This window comes from Mytilus edulis, chromosome 12 (genome assembly GCF_963676685.1).
Source record: "Mytilus edulis chromosome 12, xbMytEdul2.2, whole genome shotgun sequence".
NCBI classification, from domain to species: Eukaryota; Metazoa; Mollusca; class Bivalvia; order Mytilida; family Mytilidae; genus Mytilus; species Mytilus edulis.
The window spans coordinates 75933792-75951442 of record NC_092355.1 but is presented as its reverse complement, the minus strand read 5'-3'; the positions used below and the strand labels follow the sequence as shown (position 1 = coordinate 75951442).

General features: G+C 31.7%; 1 protein-coding gene across 1 annotated transcript in view; it reads left to right on the top strand.

The window, feature by feature from the left end:
* The window catches only part of LOC139497847 (uncharacterized), a 65354-nt gene extending 62165 nt beyond the window's left edge, over positions 1–3189 (top strand). Inside the window, exon 12 of the mRNA XM_071286086.1 lies at positions 2233–3189. Coding sequence (XP_071142187.1) covers positions 2233–3189 — 957 coding nt within the window. The remainder of the gene's footprint in view (positions 1–2232) is intronic.
* The last annotated feature ends 14462 nt before the right edge of the window (positions 3190–17651 follow it).

Here is a 17651-nt window from a genome sequence, read left to right as displayed (position 1 = left end):
TTTATAATAGCAGTTAGCTTGGCATCCCATGCAGTCTGTATAATAAACTTTTTGTTGTGAGAAGAGTAAAAATATTATAGATGTTAAATTTCAGTTATATGTTGGTATTCTATATGACGGACAAGGTTTTTATATACAAACAATGTACTATTGCTGTTGTGTATGTTGTTCCAGTTTTAGATACAGAACCTAGTTAGCTTGGCATCCCATGCAGACTGGCCTGTATCTGTTAAATATAAGTATAAGAATTTAGGATTTGACTTCAGATTTGCTCCAGCAATCAATTTTTATTCTTTCTGCTATTTCACGTAACCAAACTCTTGCTAGATTCTGGCCAGGATGGATCCCGTCCCTGTACAGGTTGTAATTGAAGTATTCCCAGGCATTGACTCTTGACCGTGTACGGTGTTGTTTGCGGGCTTGTAGGAAAAGTGAAAAATTAGGTGAGCGTGTATTTAAGATTTGGTTCGTAGCTCTTATTTTCTCATTTACTTGCCAGACTTGATTTGCAAATGTTTCGTCTTGTTGCTTGAAAGTTTTCGGGTCGAGTGTTTTTGACGTTGATTGTAAGCTTTTATTGAGTATACTGGTACTTCAAGGAAAATAAGTTTGACTTGTGGAAAATCTTGTATATAGTTCTTGATGTCATCAATACAGGAGATAGCTTTGTCAACAGTATCAGAATTATCAGTTGTAATAGATATGTATTTTGAGGATTTTTCTTTGGTTGTCAGATTACATGTACCAAGCCAGACATATAGAGCAATGTCTCCAATTTCATATAATTTAGTGGGTAGATTTCTTTTGAGCCAGGCAAAACTTTGCTCAATTGTCACACCTTTCTTGCACCACCATATAATATTTTGGTCAAATGGACTTATGATATTGTTTCGTAATGAAAATCCTTTGCTGTCAGATAAAATGACAGGGCGCCGTCTTGTTTGTCCTGTTGGAGGCACAAAGTTATGTGTTCTGAGATATTTTGCTAGCTTTGTCTCGGACATATAGATTCGATATTGTTGATAAAAGAGGGGGGTGGTACTATCAGGAACAGCCGGCTACAAGATTCCAAGAAAAATTGGGCCTTGGCAGGGTTTAGTTTTTTTTAGTTAAATAACATTTAAATACGAATTGCAAATATAAAATAATAAAAATGATCTAGCAAACTGCATCTTCCTTTTTTGTTTAAATACAACAATGATTCCATACCTTCAAGCACCTACATAGCAATTTTTACCTAATAAAATAGAAGATAGGGAGGGGGGTTCAAATATTTATTCATCCTAATTTTATATAGTTCAAGATACAGTGATCAGCCATCATACATAGTGGGCAAAAATTACATCTGCTTTAGCCACATTGTCAACTTTTGTACCACTACTGAACATTTTTGTAACAGAAGGTGTTGAATTGATAAAGTTGTGGGCTTTCTGGTGGGTAGCTGTCTCCATATTTTTGGTCAAGTAATTAAGGCCACCATAGTCAGCTTTGCATGAAGTGTAGTAAGCATGGTCTTGACCCTTGTCACTGGACTTGCACCATTTTTTAATTTGGCTATAGTGATATTCTGTCTTCTTTAATTTGATGCTGGGGTACAAGTATTTGGTGATAACATACAGTTTGCATTTTGTCAAATTATAAGACAAACACACTTATTTAGGTTTTCCATTGGACCAGATAGAAGATATATCATATTTGAGTTGATTTTATTGTTTTTGAGGTTCATTATAATGTCCTTTGATGACTATGTTTTATTATTTTAATTTTCTTTAATATTATTTCCATACTTATAATAGATAAACAGAAACTTTTAAATAGCAAAAATGATCTGACAACAGGATGGGATCAAGTCAACATGGCTGAAATCTACAGTTGACTCCTTATTTTAAATACTATTTAACAGTTTTAAAATGTTAGTTAATGTTTTATTAGATTTGATTTAAACACCTTAAATATATATCCAAGAAAGAAATAGTATGCGCTTTTTGTAGGTAATTGAACAAATATTCATGTTAAACTTGATGTTATACCATTACTGCCATTCTAATTACACTTGTTCATTCGAATTTTCCTATCGTGTAGAAAATAAAGCAAATTTATAATTAAAAAAACACCAGATATAATATGAAATGGTGGACACTTGTATTATTTTTATAACATACAGATGCAGCAACTGTTTTTTTCAATATTTGAAAAAAAATATTTAATGTTACATGTTTTGTTTTTAATTAGAGAAAGATTGAGATTGCATGCAAAGAAAACCTGTTAAAGTACACTAATGAACTAGCAGATGATGAACGTGGTCATGTGAGATGTGAATACTTCATTTCCAATAAAGATGATGATCGCAGTGTATTCCAGCAGATACGACAGAACATTCTAAAATTAGCCAGAGGAATGAGAACCTGGAACATGAAATATCCGTTAAAATTCATTCAACTGGAACAACGACTTCAAAAAAAGAAAGAAGAGTTACCAATCATTTCCTATGATGAACTTAAGGTCATTTCAACTGATACATCAATGCCTTTAAGTGAGAAAGAACTGATACTTTTTCTGGAATTTCACCATGAACTAAGAGCTTTGGTTTATTTCAAAGATCTCCCAAAGAATATTATTATAGATACACAATGGCTGGCTGATGCTTTTAAATGTATTGTTACAGCAGAGAAATTTCAAGCTAGTACTACAAATCAAAAAAAGTGGAATGAATTTTACCATACAGGAAAGTTAAATTATGAGATTTTAGAAGATATATTTAAGAAAGAAACAACAATTTTGTATAAACATAAAAACTATATCCTGGAAGTAATGGAGAAATTTGATATAATTATACATCCAAACCAATTAGAGGGTGCTGATAAAAATCCCTTTTACTATGTACCTTGCATGATTAAAGCGAAACCGGAGCGTGACATTTATGAGATGTTTAATGTTATAGAAGATATTGGTAAAAGATCAACTTGGTTCTGTTTCAAGTTTAGGTTTCTACCACCACATTTAATGAATCATTTGATAGCATCACTGAGCAGGAAGTATACAGTTGCAGAAGTGATTGACCAGAAAGAAAACAAAAGACAAATTGCTCTTTTCAAAGGAACTGCTGTTTTTGATATAGAAAAAAACAGGAAAATTAAGAAAACTTCTTGTAAAGACATATCCAAGCCTTATTCTTATTCAAGTTTTTGAATATGTGGAAGAATTTCATAGAGGTGTGTACAAATACATTGTTGACTTTGTGATAGATAAAATAAACAAGATTATAAGTTCTAGATTCCAGATGTCAAATGTAAAATTTGAGAAAAAGTGGGAATGTGGCCTTACCAAACCAGAGTCTGTTACAGGTCGGAATGACTTTAGTCATGAACATGGTACACCATATTTTTGTGAAACTTGTAGAAGACCCCACCATTTCATTGATGAATGGTCAGATCCTTTAAGTGTAAGTGGAATATGTAAATGCCACATTATGTACTTAGAAACACTTTGAAGTATTTTTTTCCGCTGAAAATCATAGAAGTTAGCATACTAATTAAAAATATTTAGCAGTAGTCGCATATGTTAGACACATTTGCTGTCTTTTTCTGACCACCATTGTGAGTATAGTTTGTTGGGTGTAAAAGATAGTTCACCAAATATCATTAAATATACAAAAGAAACATCTAAAACTTTAAAGGAGTAGGTCCGGTAAGGGCCGATTTTGGCCCCAAATTTCAGTTTCATCTAACGAGTTATTTAGGACACTTTTTAAACACTTAAGTGTCTATTTCAATTGATTCGATTAGTTTATGTAAAAGATTTTAACTGATTCAGTCATTAAAAACGCTCCGATTGAAGCTTAAATATGAAAAATCTATCAAATATGCCAAAAAACGTCACTTTTCAGATGGTTTTCGTCAAAAACGAAAGTGGCCGCATCCGTGTTCATCCTCAACCTTTATATATGTTATGTATTATCATCAAATACAACTTACATTTCAATATTATGAATGAACACGAATGCGGCCACTTTCATTTAAGACGGAAACCGTCTAAAATTTAACTAAAATGCTATAATTGTGAAGATTTCAGTAATTAAACATGACTTTATGATGCTAGTTCACGATATATATACATTGTATTGTCAAAAACAGCACATATTTATGTAGTAGAAGCATTCTACTTTCCAAAAAATAGCTAAAAGATTACATTTTTACAATTTTGCAAAACTGATTAATTTTGGGGCCAAAAAGGGGTCTTACTGAACCTACTCCTTTAAGGATTTGATAAAAAAAAAGTTCAGAGTCGTTATTTAACCTTTTCAAACACTTGCAGATAATTATTATTATAGTATTAATGAATGGGTGTTTTTATAATGGCCCTGTTATATGTCCAAGGTCTGTAATGGCCCGAGGCAACGCCGAGGGCAATTACAGACATCCACGTCCATTATTACTGACCGAGGACATATAACAGAGCCATTATAAAAACACCCATTTCTTAATACATTTATTAACCAACTGAATAAAAGTGTATGTGTTAATATACCACCCGTACAGAAAAAAAAGTTGAGGGCCAGTTGATGGCCATGAGGGCTAGCTGTTTTAAGCAAAATAGTTGAGGGCTAGGTGTTAAGCATCCTAGCTCAACTCAAACCTGGCCAAGCACTGTATGTTGGATAGATGTCGCTCAACTGGCCCTCAACTGAAGCTGGCCAATAAGTTGAGGAAAAGTTGAGCAATTGATCTTTGATTTTCATATAGTTGAGCAAAAGTTGAGCTTTCAGACTTTGAAATTTTTGTAGTTGAGCAAAAGTTGAGCATTCAGACTTTGAAATTTTTGTAGTTGAGGAAAAGTTAAGCGTTCAGACTTTGATTTTTTTTTAATAGTTGAGCAAAAGTTGAGCAATTAGAAATATGACCTTGTGATATAAATGTTATGTTCCATCTGTTTTATCTGTCTTTAGTGCAAATGGACAGGAAGTATTATTATAAATTTACACAAAATTTGAGGCAAAATTAAGGGAAATACATGTTTTCAATTTTATACATTTTTCTGTATTTTAACTTAACTAAATCTTTGACATAAAGATAAAAAACAAACAGTATTTCTTTTATTATAAGATATATTAAATATTCAAGATTTAGGTAATTAACAGTTATTATTAGGGGCAAATCTCAAAGTGATCACACTGTCACAATACCCAAAAGAACCTCAAACATTTAAAATTTGAACTGGGTTTGAGCATGCACATGGCAAGTAAAGATGTCTTCTAGCTATCATGAATAAAATATGAATTTTACAATGAATGTAGATAAAAAAAAGTTACAAATAACTGTATTGACATTGAAAAGTGCAGTGTATTCTTCTGATGATATGACTCTTGGATTTAGGAAGATTGGTGTTTAACACATATTTCTGGAAATCTTTTGGTAAGTACATTGGATTAGATTTGATTTCCACCATTTTGAATAAGTGTATAATTATGCTCTTTTAGTTCAAAATAGTGATATTTAAAGTGTTTTTTTTATAAACTTTAAAGAGTGAAGAAAAAAATGAGACAATGTATTTATGCATTAATTTATAAATTGTCAAAATGTGTAAGACAGGAGACATGTTTATTTTATTATTAAGACAATTTGTTTTAGAAAGTATTACTAATAAAATAAGAATATTCTAATATAATGAATTTGGTATAAAACTAGAGATCTATTCTTATTTGCTAGATAACTTCTTAAAAGCAAGGATAAAGCATTCATGTAGTATGTTGTGAGTTAAGATCTTTCAGCAGTATTTTGGCTATAAAGATACACAATTTAAATTTATTTTTTCTACAATGTGTAGTCGTCAGTTTTCAATTACCACATAATGCTCAACTTTTTAAGACCTAGCCCTCAACTTTAAATGACCTGGCCCTCATCTATTGGCCACCTTGCCCTCAACTTTTAATGACCTGGTGCTCAACTGTTGGCCAGGTAGCCCTCAACTCTAATTGCTCAACTGTTGGACACCTAGCCCTCAACTATGATATTTTCTCAACGTTGCTCAACTAATTTGCATAAAGTTGAGCATTGATAGTTGAGGGCTACCTAATTTGCATGGCAAAAATCCAGCTAGCCCTCAACTGGCCCTCAACTATTTGCTCAACTGATGGCCAGCTAGCCCTCAACTGGCCCTCAACTGTTAGCTCAACTGGCGGCCAGTTGAGCAATGCAGTTGGCCTAGTAATCATTTTTTCTGTATGGGCAAATATTCAAGATATTAAGTTGACAGAAGTTATATGTTGAAAAACAGGATGGACAGTGATCCCTATATATGGTTCTTTAATGTTGGTTGCTGGTTACTAAATTAAATAAAATACAAAAAAGTATTATACTCTTTACAACTTAATTTTATTAACTTTATTAAAAACCCTAACTGTGCTTATACAGACAAACCGGGCATTAATACAGGGCCATTACAGAAAAAACAGGGCCATTACAGAAAAACAGGACCATTACAGAAAAAACAGAGCCATTACAAAAAACAGGGCCATTACAGAAAATATATAATTTTTAATAAACAGTCATTTTTGGCAATAATGTACAGTTGGTTAATAAATAATTATTTTAGATTTGGAATTAAGTTTGACTGAAATATAAGTAGAATGTTTAGTTTATCTATAAAACCAGGTTTAATCCACCATTGTCTACATATGTATATGCCTGTTCTAAATTAGGAATAGGACATTTTTTTTCCTTTATTATGATGTGTGAGCTTTTAATTTTACCATTTGAAAAATGACTCTTCAATTTGAATTGTCCTTTCAAGTTCAGTATTTTTGTTATTTTTCCATTGTTTCCGAGTCTGACTTGGAAATTGATGAAAACTAATATACATCATCAATTGTGTGATTCAATCATTTGTTCATGTTTTATCTGGATAGTTTTATCCGACCTTGACCAAATTAACAAATTGATCATTCCTGGCTTTTGCTAGTGCTAAGTTTGTGTTCTTCTGTTGTTGTTTTTTCGCACAAACTTAGCAATAGATAAAATGAATTTTGTTAATGAAATAATTGTAAGGTGTACGTTCATTTGTAAATGTCAATTAGAAATTATCATGATACAGTCTATATTGTAGTGTTTGGAATGATTGTCATGTGAACAAATCAGACTTTGTCCTCCTAATGATGCATTGCATAGGACATATATTGACGTATGTGTCGTTAATATGTCGGACAATAACACAAAAACACTTTCAAAAATTGTCATCAAACTTTTATGAATTGTTTATATCTCTTGAAGTAAGCGGAAATGTGTATATCTCTTGAAGTAAGCGGAATTGTTTATATCTCTTGAAGTAAGCGGAATTGTTTAAATCCTTGATTTATTCAAATAAATTGAATAAGCTTTTTTTTTTATATAAATTCTTTACATCATGTATATGACATTGTAGAGTGATGGACCTTTTTAGTTGGCAAGTTATTGTAAACTTATCAGTCGCAGACATGCGTACCATTCATTCAGGACAGAGCTTTTTCTGATTCATGCTTTTGTGTGAAGTTTATAAGGACATAATATAGAGGTTTGAATGTGTTAATACTTGAAAGTTTGAGGAGCTATATCATAAAGATAAGGTCAACTATGTGATATGATAAAGTTCGAACCTAAGCTAACTAGTGTCTGCAGGATTACATGCATGTATCTTTGTCATATTTTTAGTAGTAAATACAGTAGCTTTGAATATTTGATAAATTGCCTACTTTTTTATCCGTATCTCTAAAGTTTGATTTATACCACTATTGCGCAACAGATATCAATAAACTGCTGCATGCAAACAAAGTAATGCCATACATCTCACAAAACATAAAGCATGTTCATTGATTTTCATTTTCACGTAGCCTCTACTGTGTTATGTTGAAATGCTGGACTATTCAGGTCAGCTCAGCAGAAAATAATTCAAAATGGATCTTATTCAAAACGAAATATGCATCGGATTGATATTGGTATCTTGGGATGATACGGTTTGTCATACGGATACTTACACGAATTATCCTCTTTGTATCATGATGATCGTTATCCAACAATTAAAAAAAACATGAAGTTCCTGATCAGGATGCAGACAATGGTGAACATTTATCTTTTTTATTTTTTTCAGCGACCTAAAAGAAAGGAAGTTGCCCTAGGATTAACAACTGATGAAGAAAGCACCACTCAAACCAACATTATTCCAGAAAATGTAAGATTCTGTAACAATATACATGTAGTACTATTGTCTAAGTATTTCATGTAGGAGTCGAGGCAAAAAAATAAATTCAATGGTTGCTGTCTATTTATTATATTTAGAAAGAACACATTACAATAAGATTAAACTACCCAGTAGATGTTCTACAATAAAATGAAAACAACACGTTCTAAATTTCATGCATCCGATCTACAAACTATCTTAATCGAGCACTTGTGTCGTATTAAGCACCATCATGCATTCAATGGTGTGAAGTTTGGTAATTTTACTCATATTCTAAAATATGCCACTTTTTATTCTACAGGAACCTACGTGTCTAGGTAAGTGATATATTTTGCATTTTAATTTTTGTAATCCTTTTTATGTTTTATTCATTTTGAAAACAGATACATACGTTCAAATTTTATAATTAATTGAAAAATGATATGAGCTGATTTATTTGTCCAAAAGGGTTTACACCATTTGAAAAAAAAAAATACACATTAGAAACATATACAATATATTGGAAATACAATTCTAGAACAGTAACACAATATTGTTTTGATGAAATCATTTAACATGTTTAAAATATGTGGATTAATGGCACATGTTATGCTAACGTTATACAAATAAGATTGTAAATTTTTTATCTTGTCTGAAACTGTCAATTTGTATAAGAACTATGTATCACAAAAACTGCAATGTAGGTTATATGATATTTCCATTCTCAATTTTAATCTCTTTTTAAATGAAAGTTATCTGTTTGAAATGTATACCCTTGCATTTATTGAGTTGTAACTGAAATCTAAAAAAATATTTTCCTATTAGAAAGTTCTAAAGCCTTATAACCAGGTTTCATCCACCATTTTCTACATAGTATCTGAAAATCAAATGACCTCCAAAATAAATCAGACTAGTGGTCTCACTTTTTCCTTAACATGCATGCAATATTTGCCCCTGGACGTCAAGCAACTAAAAATCGACATACCAATCACTGATATGATAACATGTCTGCTTGAAAACTGAATTTATTTTGTAAACCTTATTATAAATATAATACTCTAAAGTATAATGGAAAGATTTATAAAATATTAAAATATTACAGCTTATTAAAGTCATTAATTAACATGAAAATCAGTATGGGGATTCTAAGGAGGTCTGTATATTCTTCTTACAGCGTTTACCTGCCCTTTGCCACTTTTGTTTCTTGATTCAGTTTTCGTGATAAGTATGCAATAATGAAATGTTATGTGCTTGCTGATTGGACAAAGGGATGAAATGTAAGCAGATAAAAGGTCACACTGTTGCCTTCAACAATGAGCAAAACACATATGATATTGTCAGCTTGTCCATCCATCCGTCTATCCATCAGTCCGTCAGTCCGTTGGATATTTTTGAATATTTTTTGTTGCATATTTCTCAGGAACTGCATTACAAGGATTTCTGAAATATGGTCTAGGGTTTATTATATAAGTCAGCTATACCGTGTCAACAACTTCCTGTTTACCAAACACTTACATCATTTTATACATGGCATCAAAACTGAAAAATGTCATCCCATTTGTCTCAAGAAATTACATTACAAGGATATCTGAAATTTTGTTTCAGGATTTATATAAGTCAGTTTTACCGTGTGATGCGTGTTCAGAATCAGCACTCAACAACTTTCTGTTTACCAAACATTTCATCATTTTACACTTGACATCCAAGTTGAAAATTTTCGTCATTTCTTTCTCAGGAACTTCATTACAAGGTTTCTGAAATTTGGTTTCAGGGTTGATATAAGTCAGCTATATTGTGTGATGCATTTTCAGATTCATCACTCAACAACTCCCTGTTTACGGAACACCTACATATTTTTACACTATTAAGATTATCCACTTGCAGCAGTGGTATCATCAGTGAGCAGTACCTTAAAGTTTCACTTGTTTCTATTGTTTTTGTTAAATTTTAGTGTAACTGTATGGCCTTTGTGTTTTCCTCTTTTGAATTGTTTTACACCATCTGATATTAAGGCCTTTTACAGCTTTACGTTTTGCTCATTATTTAAAGTTCTTTAATGATGTATACTTGTTAACTTATTTGTCCTTTGGCCGATGAATAGTTGTCTCATTAACACTGATGACCACATTTTCTTATTTAATATTGTCTATTGTATCATTCATGTTTAGAGTGTCATTTTATATGATTGTAGATAGATTAGACTTCAGTGATATTTTGGATCAAATGATGACAAAGTTAGTGATATCAGTGGACGACAGACGCAGCATTGAACAAAATGATGATCCTGAAAAGAAACTGTTTAGAATAATGATTATCAGGGGAGAGCCCAATAAATCTGTGTGTATTGATGTTTTAATGCAAAATAGTGGATACGAAGATCTAGCTAAAAAATTGAAGTCTGATTCATCCAGCTCAGTGCCACCACCCACTAAAACAGGTAAGATCTGTATGTGTCATCATAAAACAGATCATAGAGATCCCTGGTGTGCATTTGATCCTTTCATCAACATTAGAAATAGCTGTTTATTTGTTACACTCATGACAATACAAAAATAGTCGAATTATTGTAACATCCTACAAATTATATTTCATCTCGGCTTGCAATTAATAATATTTGACCAGATTTGGAATATTTTTTAAAATAAAATCAACTTGCCTTTGTTCATGTGTACACTATTTGTTCATGGTCAATGCATTTTATGTAGCATATTTCAGACTATTTTAAAACAGTGTTATTTATCACTGTTTATGTAGTACTGTTCCCCAATTGTGTGGCCAATATTAAAAGGAACCTTGTTCACTAATTAATAGTAAGTGCTACTCATTCTACCTTTTTCATTTGTATGGTCTCAACTGTTGGTTTATTTTCTAGCAACAAATTTTGTTTACAAAGACATCTTACTATTGCGTATTTCGCATTATAAGACAGTAGGAAAGATAGGTTGACTGACCAATTTGTGGCCTAAATCATAAAACAATCTAGATGGGTCAACACAATGGATAAAACGACTAACATCAATATTTTCAATATTTCCGATAATCATTTCTGTTGAATTGTTTCTTTTAAAATTGTTACACGATGTGACTGCTGTTCCCATATTTTGGCTATTTTATTTATTATGTCTGTTTAGTTCACACATAATTGTAAATATAACAGAATTTGACGAGACTGTCATCAAAGTGAGAGGTTTAGCGCTTTAAAACCAGGTTTAATCCACCATTGTTTACATTTGAAAATGCCTGTACCAAATCAGGAATATGACTGTTCTTGTCCATTCGTTTTTGATGTGTTTTGTCATTGGATTTTGCCATGTGATTAGTGACTGTCCGATTGGATTTTCCACTGAGTTCAGTATTTTTGTGATTTTACTTTTTAATAGATTAATGGTTGATGATTTTTTATATTGATAGCATCTTTATAAACCACCAAAATAATTAAGGAATGACTGTAATATGTTTTCTGTCTATGAACATGATGAAGAAACAACATACAAAATGTGGTGCACACTGAATAACCCGCGTAGCGGGTTATTTTAAAGTGTACGCCTCATTTGTTATGTCATTTCAAATATGCAGAAAAAATATTACAGTCATTTCTTATAATTTAATTTTTAATTATATTTTGAACCGTAGAAAATCACGAAAAAACTTTGATGACGTCACGGTCATATGACATAATTATGTCTATGAGCTGATAACAAAACAACGTCAGCCAATCAGAAGACGCCTTACATTTTAAATTAAATTAATCAGGAATATCAAAAATGAAAAACAAAATTAAGATTTAAACTACTGAATGCTTTCTTTGATGGCATATTACTTATCTTTTGAACTATATAACATGACATAAATTTGTAAATGGTTTAAAAAAAATTATTGATTACTTACATTATGCATTATCAGATAGATACTATTAAAATAAAAACATGACAGAAAACAACAATTGCTTTTTTAGCAGAAATTTTCCCCTTAAATGTCATTGGTTAAAATAATAATTGGTTTATAATGGGAACTTATTTTTAATTTTAATTACAAGATGTTCCAGATTATAAAATACGTCTACAGAAGAATTACCTAGAAATAATCAAGACGTTAAACCACGACCAGTAGATCTACAACAGTTAAAGGGGAAGTACAGAAAAAAGATAACACAGAGAAAGAACAAGTGTTTAAAATGATTTTTTTCGAATTTACACAAACAAACATAGGCTAACAGATAGGACCAGAATGATAGGATAGAAAGATTTATCTATCAGCCCTTGAGACATTATTCAATCTAAGTTGAAAGTGCAATGCAAGAAAATTTACAAACTGCAGTTTCATTTTATGATAATGAGTCCGATACAGATTCTTCAGTAATATTTTAAGCCTTTGCAAACTAATGTCGATGTTTGTGTGTTTTTTTTTGTATATTTATAGTTTTTCTGTCAATTAACTGTTCAGTGGTTCATCCTGTAGATTAATACTTCATTCTGTTGTTCCAAACATTCTGATACTGTTTCGTGAGAATGTTATTGTTTCTTGCATTCTAGTTTGGATACTTGAGTTCGAGTTCTTTGTAATGATATGTAGATTTATGAAGTATTTTAGGTAGCACTTTTAATGATTCTTTAGTGAGATTATTTGTATCACATAATTTTAACGTATGTATTCTTCTGAACATTTGGTCAGTATCCAAGAGTCATCATACCTGTCAATTAACCCCTTTACTGTAGGTCACATCTTATAATTTCACCACTTACCGGGGATTTTTTATATCCACGCCGGGTTGTTGAATAACTCCTAAATTTGGAAATAGACCCGTTTTCTCCCGGATTCCTGAGCTTTTTAACTGATTATTCAATAATTGTTCATTAAAATACCGATAAATATTTAACTTGTCCTAGACACAAAATTTAAAAAGCTGTGTTAATTGTCAAATTAAATGCTTGGTTTACTTAAAACTTCTGGTATCAAATACACTGTTAGTTAAGTACCTTAGCTTAAGGTCATACATACTATGTCTCTTTCAAAGTAATTTGACAATAAATTTGAGTAACTTCTCCTTCCTCCCACCTTTAAAAGATATATTTTTTTATTTATTTTTCTTAAATACGATCAAATCTTATATCATATTGAGTACAAATACATAACAACATCTGCATACATTATAGATATTTTGCAATATCCACCCGTTTATAGTATGGATCACATTTCCGACCTTACATTGATTACGTGCTACGTGTACAATGTTTCGAGTTATTTCGGAATTATATTCCAGGTAACTCTCTTCAGAGGTCGTTCGTTTTTGTTTTTTATTCTCTAAATGTTTATTTGTTTATTATTTTGTACATTTTATTTATTATTGTACCTTTTATCTATTATTGTTCATTTTATCAATGTATGGATCACTGGTTTGGGTTATTAGATTTAGTTTAAGATATGTTTCAATATTTCTTTTTTTAGTTGTCAGCGCACATTCCGTTGTTTTTAGTGTAACTGTCTAATTAATTTCTATTGGGAGACATTGATTTATTTCAAGTGTTTCTTAACGATTTCCCCAATGTTCCAGTTTCTTTTGAATGCTATTGTAGGTTTTTTTATCAAAGAGATTTTTTAACTGTGGCTTGTCTTGAATTAAATGCCAATGTTTTCTTATAATGGTTTGTAAATTTTCCGCATTAGCGTGGTATTGTGTTATGAAAGATATATTATAGTTATCTGTGTTTTTGTTTATGCTTGTTTCTTGCGGCGCATCTAGTTCCATAACATTGTTATCAACAAATGAAAATAGAAATTGTTAGGTTATTCCTTTGGTTTTGGCCTTTGATCAAACCCGAGTATTTTGTACAAAACAGTGCCAAAGATTTTAAAAAATTGTTTCTGCTAATTAATGGAATGCAAACATTATTACTGTTTGACCTATTTATAGGTACCATTTTCATCCAAGTTGGAAGAGCACCTTTTCTGACATTAATGATTTATATTTTTTAGATTTTAGTGGTATCTTATTTGTTGATTGCTGTAAACATGGTAAATGCTGATTCTTAAATTATGAATTTGTCCATTGCAATTGATGTACCTTTATGAGACATTGTATTCCTCGGAATATTTGAATGCATTTGAATATTAAGAAATATAGAGATAAAAGTCTTTTGTCTAATGTATATAAGTAAAAAGTAAATACACGTAGATGTACCCTGTAGTCCGTACTACTTATATGTAGAAGTTTTCAAGGCATGATACTTTTGATTCGTGAGTCCTTTAATTGTTCATGGCATTTCAATGTTGGTTCTTGTGACGTTAAGTTGCTTTTGAGCTCACCTGGTCGAAAGACCTTTCTTATCACTTGGCGTCCGGCGTCCGTCGTTGTCCTGCGTTAACTTTTACAAAAATCTTCTCCTCTGAAACTACTGGGCCAAATTTAACCAAACTTGGCCACAATCATCATTGGGTTATCTAGTTTAAACAATGTGTCCGGTGCCCCGCCCAACCAACCAAGATGGCCGCCATGGCTAAAAATAGAACATAGGGTAAAATGCAATTTTTGACTTATAACTCAAAAACCAAAGCATTTAGAGCAAATCTGACAGGAAATAAAATTGTTGATCAGGTCACGATCTATTATCTGCCTTGGAATTTTCAGATGAATCGGATAATCGATGTTGGGTTGCTGCCCCTGAAATGGTAATTTTAAGGAAATTTTGCTGTTTTTGGTTATTATCTTGAATATTATTATAGATAGAGATAAACTGTAAACAGCAATAATGTTCAGCAAAGTAAGATCTACAAATAAGTCAACATGACCAAAATGGTCAGTTGACCACTTTAGGAGTAATTGCCCTTTATAGTCAATTTTTAACCATTTTTCGTAAATCTTAGTAATCTTTTAGAAAAATCTTCTACTTTGAAACTACTGGGCCAAATTTAACCAAACTTAGCCATAATCATCATTGGGGTATCTAGTTAAAAAAATGTGTCCGGTAACTCGGCCAACAAACCAAAATGGCCGCCATGGCTAAAAATACAACATGGGGGTAAAATGCAGTTTTTGGCTTATAACTCAAAAACCCAAGCATTAAGAGCAAATCTGACAGGAAGTAAATTTGTTGATCAGGTCTGATCTATCTGCCCTGGAATTTTCAGATGAGTCGGATAATCGGTTGTTAGGTTGCTGCCCCTGAATTGGTAATTTTGAGGAAATTTTGCTGTTTTTTTGGTATTATCTTGAATATTATTATAGATAGAGATAAACTGTAAACAGCAATAATGTACAGCAAGTAAGAACTAAAAGTAAGTCAGTATGACCAAAATAGTCAATTGACCCCCTAAGGAGTTATTGCCCTTCATAGTCAATTTTTAACAATTTTCTTAAAATTTGAAGATTTTCAATAACATTTTCCACAGAAAGTACTGTTATAGATAGAGATAATTGTAAGCAGCAAGAATGTTTAGTAAAGTAAGATCTACAAACACATCACCATCACCAAAACACAATTTTGTCATGAATCCATCTGTGTCCATTGTTTAATAATCACATAGACCAAGGTGAGCGACACAGGCTCTTTAGAGCCTCTAGTTTGTTGATATTCTTTAGTTTGAATTTTGGAGCATTTGATGAAAATTCATGAGTCCTCTAATACATTGCATAGGGTTTTTCGGGAAATATCCTAATTAACTCACGGTTAAATATCAATTGGACGGGATTGCAGTCTTTTTCTCTGTTCTTTTTTATACGACCGCAAAATTTGAAAATTTTTTCGTCGTATATTGCTATCACGTTGGCGTCGTCGTCGTCGTCGTCGTCCGAATACTTTTAGTTTTCGCACTCTCACTTTAGTAAAAGTGAATAGAAATCTATGAAATTTTAACACAAGGTTTATGACCACAAAAGGAAGGTTGGGATTGATTTTGGGAGTTTTGGTCCGAACAATTTAGGAATTAGGGGCCAAAAAGGGCCCAAATAAGCATTTTCTTGGTTTTCGCACTATAACTTTAGTTTAATTTAATAGAAATCTATGAAATTTTGACACAAGGTTTATGACCACAAAAAAAAGGTTGGGATTGATTTTGGGAGTTTTGGTTCCAACAGTTAAGGAATTAGGGGCCAAAAAAGGGCCCAAATAAGCATTATTCTTGGTTTTCGCACAATAACTTTAGTTTAAGTAAATAGAAATCAATGAAATTTAAACACAATGTTTATGACCACAAAAGGAAGGTTGGTATTGATTTTGGGAGTTTAGTTCCCAACAGTTTAGGAATAAGGGGCCAAAAAGGGACCCAAATAAGCATTTTTCTTGGTTTTCGCACCATAACTTTAGTATAAGTAAATAGAAAATTATGAAATTTAAACACAAGGTTTATGACCATAAAAGGAAGGTTGGGTTTGATTTTGGGAGTTTTGGTCCCAACAGTTTAGGAAGAAGGGGCCCAAAGGGTCGAACATTGAACTTTGTTTGATTTCATCAAAAATTGAATAATTGGGGTTCTTTGATATGCCAAATCTAACTGTGTATGTAGATTCTTAATTTTTGGTCCCGTTTTAAAATTGGTCTACATTAAAGTCCAAAGGGTCCAAAATTAAACTAAGTTCGATTTTAACAAAAATTGAATCCTTGGGCCTCTTTGATATGCTGAATCTAAACATGTACTTAGATTTTTGATTATGGGCCCAGTTTTCAAGTTGGTCCAAATCAGGGTCCAAAATTATTATATTAAGTATTGTGCAATAGCAAGAAATTTTCAATTGCACAGTATTCAGCAATAGCAAGAAATCTTCAATTGCACAGTATTGTGCAATAGCAAGAAATCTTCAATTGCACAGTATTGTGCAATAGCAAATATTTTCAATTGCACAGTATTGCACAATAGCAAGAAATATCTAATTGCACAATATTGTGCAATAGCAAGAAATTCCAATTGGATTTCAATTGGAGTTATCTTTCTTTGTCCAGAATAGTAGTTGAATCAACTTAAATCATTGTTTTATACAATATACAATGTATATTCACTTTTACTACCAACTGATAGATTAAAACAATCTTTACCATTCAGTGATAACAAGCACTTTTTTTACATTTTAATATTTTATGATGTATTTAAATGAGTAGTTATTGTTGCAAACTTCATTAGAAATTTGAATTGAGATCAGTTTTGAAATAAGGGAAAGGGGGGGGTGTGAAAAAAAAATTGGGGGGGTCAATTTTTTTCATTTCAGATTTCATAAATAAAAAGAAAATTTCTTCAAAAATTTTTTTGAGAGGATTAATATTCAACAGCATAGTGAATTGCTCAAAGGCAAAAAAAATTTTTTTAGTTCATTAGACCACATTCATTCTGTGTCAGAAACCTATGCTGTGTCAACTATTTAATCACAATCCAAATTTAGAGCTGAATCCAGCTTGAATGTTGTGTCCATACTTGCCCTAACCGTTCAGGGTTCAACCTCTGCGGTCGTATAAAGCTGCGCCCTGCAGAGCATCTGG